Source organism: Neodiprion pinetum, chromosome 2 (genome assembly GCF_021155775.2).
Source record: "Neodiprion pinetum isolate iyNeoPine1 chromosome 2, iyNeoPine1.2, whole genome shotgun sequence".
NCBI classification, from domain to species: Eukaryota; Metazoa; Arthropoda; class Insecta; order Hymenoptera; family Diprionidae; genus Neodiprion; species Neodiprion pinetum.
The window spans coordinates 19,345,439-19,358,429 of NC_060233.1; the positions used below are offsets into that span (position 1 = coordinate 19,345,439).

At 37.0% G+C, this 12,991-nt stretch overlaps 2 protein-coding genes across 2 annotated transcripts in view; one reads left to right on the top strand and one right to left on the bottom strand.

Moving 5' to 3' along the window:
- LOC124210905 (sodium-dependent neutral amino acid transporter B(0)AT3) overlaps window positions 1-12,991 on the top strand; it is a 490,584-nt gene that overhangs the window by 10,435 nt on the left and 467,158 nt on the right. The window lies entirely within an intron of this gene.
- On the bottom strand, window positions 3,378-6,218 carry LOC138190421 (uncharacterized). The gene is made up of 3 exons (XM_069133380.1): window positions 6,102-6,218; window positions 4,781-6,012; window positions 3,378-4,320 (listed from the first exon to the last, which is right to left on the bottom strand). The coding sequence occupies exons 2-3, from the start codon at window positions 5,903-5,905 to the stop codon at window positions 4,285-4,287; spliced, it is 1,161 nt and encodes a 386-aa protein (XP_068989481.1). The 5' UTR covers window positions 5,906-6,012; window positions 6,102-6,218; the 3' UTR covers window positions 3,378-4,284.

Consider the following 12,991-nt stretch of genomic DNA (forward strand, 5'->3'; position numbering starts at 1 on the left):
GACGGATGTGAGACGTAAGGGGGTCTCAGTGTGCACTACCTTTCGGTGCAGGACATTTTAGCGCGGCAATATTGCCGTGGACATATTGACGCGAGACGCTTTGGTGCGGGAACGTTTTGGTGCGGAAACGTTTCGGCATGGAAGTGTTCTGGTGCGGGGATGTTTCAGTGCAGAAACGTTTGGGCGCGACGACTCTTTTAACGTGAAAACGTTTTGGCATGATACAATGCCCCTGTCATACGAACGCTGGACTTATTCTAACCTTTAGGCTGCGCAGTCACCTTCCGCATTTTCGCAAGTGATGGTGTGTTGTGGTTTCAGTTATGTCCTTGTCACACAAAGGCCAAACTTATTTCAACCTTTGGGTACTAGTAGTAGTAGTAGTAATTTATTTGTTTCATTGTTACATGCGAATGTTGCAATGCAGATTTCCATTGCTCTATATAGGTTCTCTTATTCTAAAGCTTTTTCGCCCAATATATAAAAATACAAAAATTATGACACTATGAATTATTGCGCTTACCACGTAACTTTATACGTATAACTGGCATATTTTCAGATATAGCAATATGAGTCATAACTTTCTAGCAGCCTTCTGGTGAAGTGTGCAAAGGTCTTCAATGTACGCAGGGTTAGATCTTATATTATTTCCCATCTTCATGTTACAATTTAGGCCTCAGGTACGCCCAACTTTTCTCTTTTTTATTTGAAAAATTCATACTCTATTCGTACATGAGGCAAATCATTTTTCTGGCTGCAGTAAACGAAATATGAATTTTCATTGATACTTGTTTTCTTACTTCTGTTATTATCCTGCAATTTATTCTATTTACATAGCCTCAATTGAGCCATTCTTCTTATTATATTCAATGGAATCTTACAGTTTAAATACAATTGCCCTTTCCTCCATAAATTCAGCAAAGGATAAAAGATTATAGAAGAGGACTCTATTCGTTTTTCCTCGTACAAACAACACACATATTTAATAAAATCTTCCAATAGTTTCTCTTTGATGTTAGTAAAGTGTTCTCCATTTAGGTTCTCCCACACTTCTAATTATTTGGTCTGGAATATAAATCCTTGACTTGCAGCATACAATTATGCTTAGTCTTAATCTTCAAGTTGATGTATTCTGCTTTGCTTAGCAGCCAAAGTTTTACAAAACATATTCTGGGGTATCGGTCCTCACTCAACTTTAGTACTTTAATTATGTACTTTAAAATCAGCTTAAAGATTATTACACAGATATAAGATGCACCAACCTTCCTCCTTACCGCGTAGCTTGGCGAGCCCAGTGCCACGCCCAGCAATCTCATATAGTACAGCATGAGACGGCGTACTTTTTGACAAAGACAATTTGACGAATATTAAATAAAAATACACACCACCTGCCGCGGCCGCGGTCCGTCGGCTGACAGGGCTCTAGGCTGATTAGTTAATTAATTCTGTAAATTCGTTGGGCGCCAATTGGTTTGAGGAACCAATACCAAAAATTCCTTTTATAAATTGACCATTAATGAATAAATAATTAAATAAGGAATTCGACTAGCTCAATTATTAAAATAGAAGAGACAACACAAGGAGGATACGTGGAGGACCAAAAGTAATTGCAAGACAATAGAAAAGCGTATAGGCGAAGATATATAAATTTATTTACTTACTACTTGACGATATACTGGATCAAGTTATCCTTCTTAATTGGCGAACTTAGTTAAATCGACGACAGACGGTTGAAGTAACTATTACACAAAACAGTTATGTACGATATTATTTAAATTTGACAAAATCCGACCTTATACGGCCGAGACTCCTCGAGGACTACTCACAACCCAGACAGAACGCAAGATTGCAGCAATGTTGCATTGCAATGTTGTTGCAAGATCTTGGCAATGTAACATTTGCAGCATTGCCAACGGAATGTTACGCAATGTTCCTGCATTGTCACTTTTGCAGTATAGCAAACGGAATGTTATCGCAATGTTCCTGCAATATAACTTTGCAATATGATATACATAATTAATTTTTATATATAGACAATATTATATAATTATATTATATAAACACATCTGCGCATACATATACATATAAGGCCAAGAAATTATGCGCAAATGTATATTTATAATCATTGTGCGCGCATTAACCTATACGTATGTACACTGCAACTGTCGGTATATACAGTCCAATACTTTTCGACCGCAGCCTGCGGGCTTGTGTCAGCGATTCCGCTGCTGATTTTTTTGAAGAAAGTAGGTTATAAAAAAATACGATTTTACAATTTGAGCTTAACATGAGAAAATCTTGTGGCTATAGAATTTTTTTGAAGTTTTTAATCATTCAATTTTTTAGTTTTTTTCACGATTTTTTCATGGGAGCTCTGTCGGACTTAGAGACTCGAATCAAATGGCATTCTCCTTCTCTGACCTTGTATTTTGGAGAAAAAAATAGTTTCTTACTCCAAAGCAAAATCCAGTTTAATTAAGACCCTTTTCATGAACTACTATTTTAGCAAAATTTCGCATAACTTTGAAACGCTGCCGAATCAAGAATTTTCCAAGTAGACGGCCAATCGACGGCTCAAATTTTTCATCTAGATATACTTTATCACTACCTACACGAATTACTGTTAATGACCACGTTCCTTTTTATATACGGCCTTGCAAATCCAACTGATTTCTGAAATATCGCTGTTTTCAGATAGTTGTAACTTTTTTCCATCAACTCGAAATCGCTTGAAATTTTCAGGGAATATACTTCATTCTATCCCCAAACAACGCTAAATATTTCCAGCTAGGAGTCGAAGTTGTTAACGAGCTGTGAATTTTTAAAATGTTCAAGTTTCCCACATAATATTTCGTATTTCATGGCATTATCAACTATACAAACAACAGGAATTAACAGGAACTTGGACTATTGATAAACGCAAATCATTGATTCCGCAACGTTTCGAACATTTTATTTGGCCTTCTTCAGGCGTCTATAAACATACATATAAATACAAAATATTTTAAACACAACGCATAATACATATAACAAGATTATACAATTAATAGCAAATAAATTTACCTCAATTTATAAGCGTAAACAATATAAATCTTCTTAAACAACTTCATTAGCTCCTCATAAATAATTAACAAAATTCAAAAAATTTATTAATTAAAAAGAACGCAGCTAACAGAACCGCCTTGTACATGTAAATAAACTGTCGACCGCAGTCAACCTCAAAATATACATAAATGAGGAAACAGTAAGCGAATGAAGCGCCCTTGTTTCCCACATTCACCGCCGCGGGAATTCAAAACAATACTCTAAAACATTTCTACAATATCTGAGTCAAAACAAAAATTAAATACATTAAAATAGTCTAAACATTCAAAATAAAGTAAAACTAACGTGCGTCACCAAGATAATCGTTATAAACCGATAAAATCTCGTTGTACATTGCACTCAGATTCTGGGTGTCAGTACGCTTGTTTACCGTGTCATTAAGTTTAATCCAAACCATTTCACTAACCGATCTTTTTAACCAGTTATTCTCTAAATCTAAGATCTTCGCTTTGTCAAAATCAAACCTATGACCCGAGTCGAAGTAATGTGCGGCCAGCGCTGTTTTGTTCTCATCCAAGATTTTAACATTCCTACAACTATTCCTATGTTGGTAAATCCTATTTTTTAAATACTGTTTGGTTTGACCCACATAACAAAGTCCACAAGAGCACGGGATCTTGTACACTACACCTGCTCTTTGATCCTGCTGCACTGGATCCTTTAACTTAGTGTATAATGATTTTATTTTATACACGTCATAATAAGCCAGCTTTACATTAGTACCTGTAAAACAACTATTAATTTTATGTGACAAGCCCGGAACAAAAGGAAACCGGCAGTACTTGATGAAATTCGTAGGACGAACTCCACCAACCCCACCATTTGCTTTATTCTCTTTAAACTTAATGATAGCTGCACGAACAAACGATCTTGGATAACTGTTATTAGTTAACAATATCTCAATTTTTTGATAATTGTCCTCATGATACTCCTCGCTGCTAAGTCTAAACATTCTATCCAGTAAACCATGAATCATTCCCACTTTCTGTGACATTGGGTGGTTGGAACAGAAATTCAAAATTCTTCCTGAACTAGTTGGTTTGGTGTACCAATTAGTCTTCAAATGGTTGTTGGATCTTTCAACCATGATATCTAGGAATGGAATACAACCATTCTGTTCCACTTCCATGGTGAACTGGATATTCTCTTCAAAGCTATTAAACAACTCCAAGACTCTGTTTAATTCCGTCTCAGGGACTGCAGCGATAGTATCATCTACGTACAATTTAATAAACGCAATGCTAAACGGGAGGACCGTAATTATCTGTTGTAACACATAATTCATAACAATATTGGCCAGCACCGGACTAGCTGGATTGCCCATACTACAACCTTCAACCTGTCTGTACAACACCCCATTATACGTAAAATAACTGGTTTCAAAACAAAACTCTATAAGTTTAATAAGCAAATATTTAGGAACTTTAACTAAATGTTTGATGTTATCCCAAGATTCATTAATGACCTTCAATACTAAATCCTTACGGATATTTGTAAACAACGAGACTACGTCAAGTGATATCAGTCTATAATCACTATGTAATTCAACGTCTCTAATAAAATCAAGGAATTGAAAAGAATTTAATAAATTAAAACTAAAAGTATCCACAACCGGTGTCAAAATTTCATGTACAACTCGCGACAACTTATAGCTAGGAGATTGTATGCAACTCACTACCGGACGTAACTTGCAAGTTGGTTTGTGCGTCTTACGTAGTCCATATATCCGTGGTGCTCGAGTATAGCTCGACCGAAGGTTCTTCTCTTCAGCTTCATCAATCACACCCGAAGATGCTAGCTCTGCCACCAGGTTATTGGCTCTTTTTTGGTACGTGAGAGTTGGATCTCTATGAAGAGGTAGGTAAGTTGTCCTGTCACTAATTAGTGCGCTCATCTCTCTCTCGTACTCTTCTCGGAACATGATGACAGTTGAGTTCCCCTTGTCTGATCTTGATACCACTAAATCTTCATTTTCTCTCAAAAACTTTTTTGTAACGATTAAATCTTTATTTAACATTAGACGGTCTTCAGAACGTGATTGTCCCTTACAAAAATTGGATAAAATGTTGATACTTTTAGATCTCAGATTTTCTTTCACTGCGGATAAGTCAGCCGCATTACAATTGTCTAACTTTACTGCACTGATGCAATACTCTAGATCTTTAATAACTTCAGGAACTATAGTGATCTTATTTTGGATCTGTAGCCCAAAGTTTGGCTCCAGGCTTAGCGTTCTGTAAACTTGTTTGGGGAGTTCTCTATTAGTGTAATTAAAAACACATTTGTTTGCATCCGGTAGCCTGATGCCATTTAAACGTTGTTGTACCAACTCCTCCAACTTCTTCATGTTAACCTCTTTAATCCTCGTAAAGATTTTTGAAAACCTCACCTTGTTCACAGATTTACAATTGTCAAACAAGGGCTGTGGTATTAAACTCTTCAGTTGGTTACATATCTCTCCCAGCTCTTCATTCACTTTCTGTAGCTTCCAAATAGTAATTTTAATTTCAACGTTCAACACTGACTTCTGAAAATTATGTATGAGCTTGTCCCCGAGATTCTTGAAAGGATGGTATTCAAGAGTCAAGGAATATGTGCACTTCAGGTTGTTACTAATATGCTTGGGAATTACCTTGTTGGAGCGACATTGGAGTAAAAAGACTCTTCTGTTCAGCAAACCAGCACGTGTGGATGTCAATTTTGCCCAAGATTTAATTAGGTGAAGTGCTCTGTCTCCATATGTATGCTTAACGAAGTTGAAAAATCCCCCAGGTAAACTATCCATTATATTAACGTCCATGATATATCATACAAACAACAGGAATTAACAGGAACTTGGACTATTGATAAACGCAAATCATTGATTCCGCAACGTTTCGACCATTTTATTTGGCCTTCTTCAGGCGTCTATAAACATACATATAAATACAAAATATTTTAAACACAACGCATAATACATATAACAAGATTATACAATTAATAGCAAATAAATTTACCTCAATTTATAAGCGTAAACAATATAAATCTTCTTATACAACTTCATTAGCTCCTCATAAATAATTAACAAAATTCAAAAAATTTATTAATTAAAAAGAACGCAGCTAACAGAACCGCCTTGTACATGTAAATAAACTGTCGACCGCAGTCAACCTCAAAATATACATAAATGAGGAAACAGTAAGCGAATGAAGCGCCCTTGTTTCAGTTTATTTACATGTACAAGGCGGTTCTGTTAGCTGCGTTCTTTTTAATTAATAAATTTTTTGAATTTTGTTAATTATTTATGAGGAGCTAATGAAGTTGTATAAAAGATTTATATTGTTTACGCTTATAAATTGAGGTAAATTTATTTGCTATTAATTGTATAATCTTGTTATATGTATTATGCGTTGTGTTTAAAATATTTTGTATTTATATGTATGTTTATAGACGCCTGAAGAAGGCCAAATAAAATGGTCGAAACGTTGCGGAATCAATGATTTGCGTTTATCAATAGTCCAAGTTCCTGTCAATTCCTGTTGTTTGTATGATATATCATGGACGTTAATATAATGGATTATCAACTATGTAACAAGTATTGAGTATGACTTCATGGGACACAAAGAAACAAATATTCAATTTCAAATAAATAACCACAATACGAATGATAAATAAAAATATTTTATACTACTATAAATATCCTATTCTCGCAGTCAATGAGTTTTTTCTTAAGGCGATACAAATTATAGGGATGTAAGACATATTTTTATAACATTACTTCAGTATGTAGTTTTGCAAGCTCTGCATGTTTTTTTTTTTCATTTAGGACAATAATCGACAAGTTTAAATTTTCCACGCGCAATTCAAGAAGTCGTTGATAATGCCATGAAATATGAAATATTATGTGGGAAACTTGAACATTTTGAAAATTCACAGCTTGTTAACAACTTCGACTCCTAGCTGGAAATTTTCAGCGTTGGTATTTTCCCTGAAAATTTCAAGCCATTTCGAGTTGACAGAAAAAAGTTACAGCTATCTGAAAACAGCGATTTTTCAGAAATCAGTTGGGTTTGCGAGGCCGTATATAAAAAGGAACGTGGTCATTAATAGTAATTCGTGTAGGTAGTGATAAAGTATACCTAGATGAAAAATTTGAGCCGTCGATTGGCCGTCTACTTGGAAAATTCTTGACTCGGCAGCGTTTCAAAGTTATGCGAAATTTTGCTAAAATAGTAGTTCATGAAAAGGGTCCTAATTGAACTGCATTTTGCTTTGGAGTAAAAAACAATTTTTTTCTTAAAAATACAAGGTCAGAGAAGGAGAATGCCGTTCCATTCGAGTCTTTAAGTCCCATAAAGATCCCATGAAAAAATCGTAAAAATAACTAAAAAATTGAAATATTAAAAACTTCAAAAATTTCTACAGCCACCAGATTTTCTTATATTAAGCTAAAATTTGAGGAATCGTCTTTTTTATAACCTACTTTCTTGAAAAAAATCAGCCGCCGAATCGCTGACCCAAGCCCGCAGGCTGCGGTCGAAAAGTATTGGACTTACCCATATATATATATATGTCGGAGTAGCAGTCGTGCCGTCAGAACTCTGTGCATTTGCTGAAAGGGAATTCAAATTTAATGAAAGGAATTACAAATGATGCGTATAATCAATGTACAACTTCAATATTACAATACTGAGCTTTCTTAATTCAATGTTTCTTAAAACGATAGCTGGCACTCAATCTATCCCTTATGAGTTATGGAAAGTTCGGTAACGAATCCACGGTCGACAGGATACTCGATGTGTCTTTACTCGACTGCCTCTCAATCAGAACTGCCTCTTCTTTCGCACTTTCTTATTCCAAAAAGCTTCACCGGGCTCATCAGCCCGCTCCCCTTTTCCCTCTTCACCTCTACGGGTAGATAACGGTACCTATCCCGCGACCGTGGCTACGTTCGGTGACCAAATGTGTCACCCCGAACCCAATCAGCGAATGTCATAAACGACTACCCTTATGTTCAAATTAACTACTTATTACGGTTATAAATGTTTAAACTAGGGTCTTGGGAATTCCCACTCTCAGGGAAAAACCCGACCATTCTTCTCTCTCCGACATATATATATATATACATATATACATACATACATATATATGTATATATATATATATATATATGTATACATTTGAAATTCGGCGCGAAGAGACACATTTTTGACTTGTGTGTGAAGCTTGTTGATATGTGCACACATATGCTGTATGTGGCTATTAATGTGAATTAAATTCACTTAGCCATTTATTTTTGAACGGCGGGGCGTTCATTTTTGACGATATGAACTACGCATATCATGTTTATAGCGAGAACGATTTGCTAGAGGAGAGTACAATTTTCGAAATTTTTTAGGTGAGTTGAAAAATTAACGACGGAGCCAGGAATCGAACCTGGTATCTAGAGATGCTTTGCCGGAGACTTACTCCACTAGACCACCGTAGTTCATATCGTCAAAAATGAACGCCCCGCCGTTCAAAAATAAATGGCTAAGTGAATTTAATTCACATTAATAGCCACATACAGCATATGTGTGCACATATCAACAAGCTTCACACACAAGTCAAAAATGTGTCTCTTCGCGACGAATTTCAAATGTAAACATATTCAATGGCACACGAAAACAAAAACAATTTTCGAAATATAGGTAATGAGAGAAATTAATGACAGTGTAGTCAGGGCGGCTAGGTGGTCTAGTGGAGTAAGTCTCCGGCAAAGCATCTCTAGATACCAGGTTCGATTCCTGGCTCCGTCGTTAATTTTTCAACTCACCTAAAAAATTTCGAAAATTGTACTCTCCTCTATATATATATATATATATATGTCGGCGTAAAGCCTCGGAAAGGCGGAGAGGATGCAAAGCGTTCATTTGGGCGTTGACTATTCATATTTAGCGTGACGATCCCGACACGTCTGGTATGCTCTCTAGCTAACCCGCAACTGTCGATTTCGTCCAAGCGTTGTTATAAACAAACCATTTGTCTGTTGCTAAGATTCCGTCATTCAGCTATACTCTTAGCTTGCTAATTACGCTTGACGCTCATTTAGTTTAGTTTCATATTCAAAAGAAATATCCTTTTATTCACTTCATACATTATAAAATGGAATTATTTAACGAGATTTGTGATACTCCGACACGGCCATTCTGACCTATCACACGTCCTCGTGTGATTCATCTACAAAAGAAAAACAAAAACAAAATATCAATAATTATTCGCCTCGGCCACCCTGGCCTTCGATTCAAATTCAAACAGGAAAACTGTGTATTCTGGAGTTAATAACATAGTTCAGGACATTCAAGTGAGAAACATTCTTACACTCAATTTCTCATGAAAAACTCAGATCACTTTAATCCATTGATGAGACCTCCCGCACTTAACCAGTAGCAGGGTACACAATACCTCAAATCACTTAAATCCAGTGATGAGACCTCCTGCTCTTAACCAGAAGCAGGGTACACAATACCTCTGTCACTTCCTTCCAGTGACAGATACTCATTCATTATGCCTTAACCACGGCGCACTCTTACAAAATCAGATTCATACCGCGTACTCTAGAGTTCCATAAATATTACAGATTCAACCCCTTGTTCATGCTTCAAATCAGAAAGGCCTGAACTATATACCTTCATTTGCAAGATTCTAAGACTGTATACACACTTGAAATTTCACCAAATTCGCCTAGCAGGTAGTGTTAATCTTGAATGTCAACTTGAATGCTGGTATCGGGCATCTTTCTTAATCGGTCATGAGAGTATTTGTATCTTCTATTCGAATCAAGGGCTGTGAGAACGTATCTGTCTCCGTCAAGCACGTCGACTACTTTGAACGGTCCTTTAAACTTAGGGTCTAGCTTCGTTTGATTGCGTTCTTCATTTTGAAGCAATACAAAATCTCCAATCACGAATTTGTCAACCTTTGCTTTTGTCCGATCGAATCTAGTTTTATCATACTCAGCGTTTTTGTCCATATTTGCTACAGCCAAACTTCGGACCTCGTCTAAGTCAACTCGCGGTTCAATATCATCCGCAAGCATCAATTTTAATGGCCTAGCTACCTTTCCCATTAAAAGTTCAAGTGGACTGGATTTAGTTACTCGATTGACAGTACAGTTCAGAGCTAATTGAACATCAGATAAAGCATCCTGCCAAGATCGTTCTTTACTAGTTTCCGCAGCTGTCAGCATATTCTTGAGTGTACTCATTACCCGTTCAACTTGTCCATTTGCACGAGAACTCCCAGTTGCTATCAGATGAAGGTTAATTTTGTGAGATTCACAAAATTCCCGAAAATCTGTACTCGCAAAACAACGTCCTTGATCGGCAATCACCCTAACTGGAGCTCCAAACAAAGATACACAATATGACAAGGCTTTGATACTGCTTACTGTGTCAATGCGAAGTGCGTGACGTAAAATTACAAATTTTGTAAACGCATCAATCATTACAAAAACATACTCTTTCTTGTCGTTTTTACCACTGAGCTTGCCAGTTGCGTCGATATGTATTGTATGCCTTGGTATGGCAATCTTTGGTATCGGGTGTAATTCTGCTTGAATTTTTCCTGAATGAGATTTAGTGACTTTACAAGTAACACAATTATCCACAAATTTTCTGGTAAATTTGGACATTTTTTCAAACCAATAGAGATCATACAACTTTTCCAATGTTTTCTCCCATCCAAGATGCATCAAGGATTCGTGTGCGGTATTGATGACTGACCATCTAAGAGCTCGAGGTAAAATGGGCAACCACCGTGATCTTCCATTACGTTGAATCCTTCTATACAAAATGCCCGATCGGATCTCCAAGGTTTTACACATTTCCTCGTCCAGTCGGTTCTCATTTAAATCAGTTATTAGCTTAGAAATTTCAGAGTCCCGCTGCTGCTCAGCAGACAACCAATTTCCAGAAAGATCTATGGTATAAACTTCCTTTTGCTCGACTTTATTAAAGGTCTTTGGATGAGCTTCAGGCAAAGGATTTCTAGAGAAGAAATCAGCATGACTCATGCGCTTTCCATCTCTATGAACAATGTCAAAATCGAACGCCTGCAAAAAGGCCCAGCACCTATGAACTCGTGGTGTGAGATCCAATTTCTTTCGTGATGCTTGTAACGAATTGCAGTCTGTTATCACGGTAAATTTACAGCCATGTAGGTAATGTCTGAAATGTTTCACCGAATTAACAACTGCGAGCGTCTCCAACTCATAAGAGTGATATTTTGATTCTGCAGTCGTGGTGCGTTTGCTAAAATAAGCCACCGCTCGTAGCTTGCCTTCCTTCTTCTGCATAAGGATTGCCCCATACCCTATCGAACTTGCGTCCGTGTGTAACTCAGTTGGATTCTCAGGGTTGTATATTGTTAGTACTGGTTCGTTTGTCAAAAAGGTAATGATTTTCTGTCGTATAGCCTCGTGCTCAGGTTTCCAATTGAGATTTTTCTTTGTAGAACTTGTTAGAGCAAAAAGTGGCGCCAAAATTTGGGAGAACTTGGGCAGAAATTGACGAAAATAAGACGCCAATCCTATGAATTGACGTAACTGGGATACGGTTTGTGGAGGAGGTAGAGCTACCAGTGCCTCGATCTTCCGAGGATTTGGCCTAACTTCACCTCGACTTACTTCATAGCCAAGATATTCCACCTTCTGTTTCATGAAGGAACACTTTTTGATGTTCAAAGAGAAACCTGCCTTTGTGAGTGTGTTTAAAACGTTCTCCACTCGGTTTAAAGATTCTTCTACATCTTGTGTTCCAACAACAAGAATATCATCCATGTAGACTACCACATACGTATTAGCAAGTTCACCCAGAGCTGTTATCACTGCACGTTGGAAAGCCGCAGGAGCGTTACGAAGACCGAAAGGTAAAGCGAGATACTCAAAATGTCCTTCTGTGGTTATAAATGCTGTCTTTTCTATAGAATCAGGATGTATCGGCAGCTGATGATATCCACTGGCCATGTCCAGGACCGTAAAATAATAACATCTTTGGAGTCTGTTAATTTGATCAGAAATTAAGGGCAACGGAAATCTTTCGGGAACGGTGTTGTCATTCAACTCCCTGTAATCGATGCACATTCTGTCTGAACCATCCTTTTTCTTGACAAGAAGAATAGGACTTGCGAAAGCAGAAGAGCTGGCACGAATCACTTTAGCATTTAAAAGTTCGTTTATTTTGTCACGAACAATTTTTCGTTCTACTTCACTCAACCGGTACGGGCGACGATAAACTGTTTTATTTGGATCTTTGAGGCGGATTTTTACGGGTTCAACATCCGCACGACCTTTTGGAGTACCATTCACAAATTGATTTTTGAATTTGTTCAAAATGGATACTAATTTTGATTTCAATTCCAAAGGAATATCGGTGTCCACACTGTCAAGGTCGAACTCATGAACCGTTACATTACACATATTAACAACACGAGTTTTGGTTAACTTCAATGTGTCAACTGTCATTTGTACAGACAAACCCTGACTTAAAATTTCCGCTCCTATCATAACGTCGTGACGTAAATATCGATCAAGCAGAACATGAAAAAGTATTTCAATAGTAATATCGTCAATGTTTACAGTCGACAAGATTTGCAAAGTGCTATTAACGCTTGATTGCCCAATACCAGTCATAGTAACGACATTATTAAATCTCTTTCCACGAATTTTGCAAGAAATTGACTCCTTGATAAGAGAACATTGAGATCCTGAGTCATTGTAAAATGAAAATCGCTCACCGGCTTGTTGTAAAACTCCAGCAGGTGTGTTAATTTCACACATGTCCACACGACGCTCTATAATTTTGCTATTACCGTTTTTCAGTTCTTCCTTCACAGCTTTCTCGTGACAGCGCGAAGCATAATGACCCAT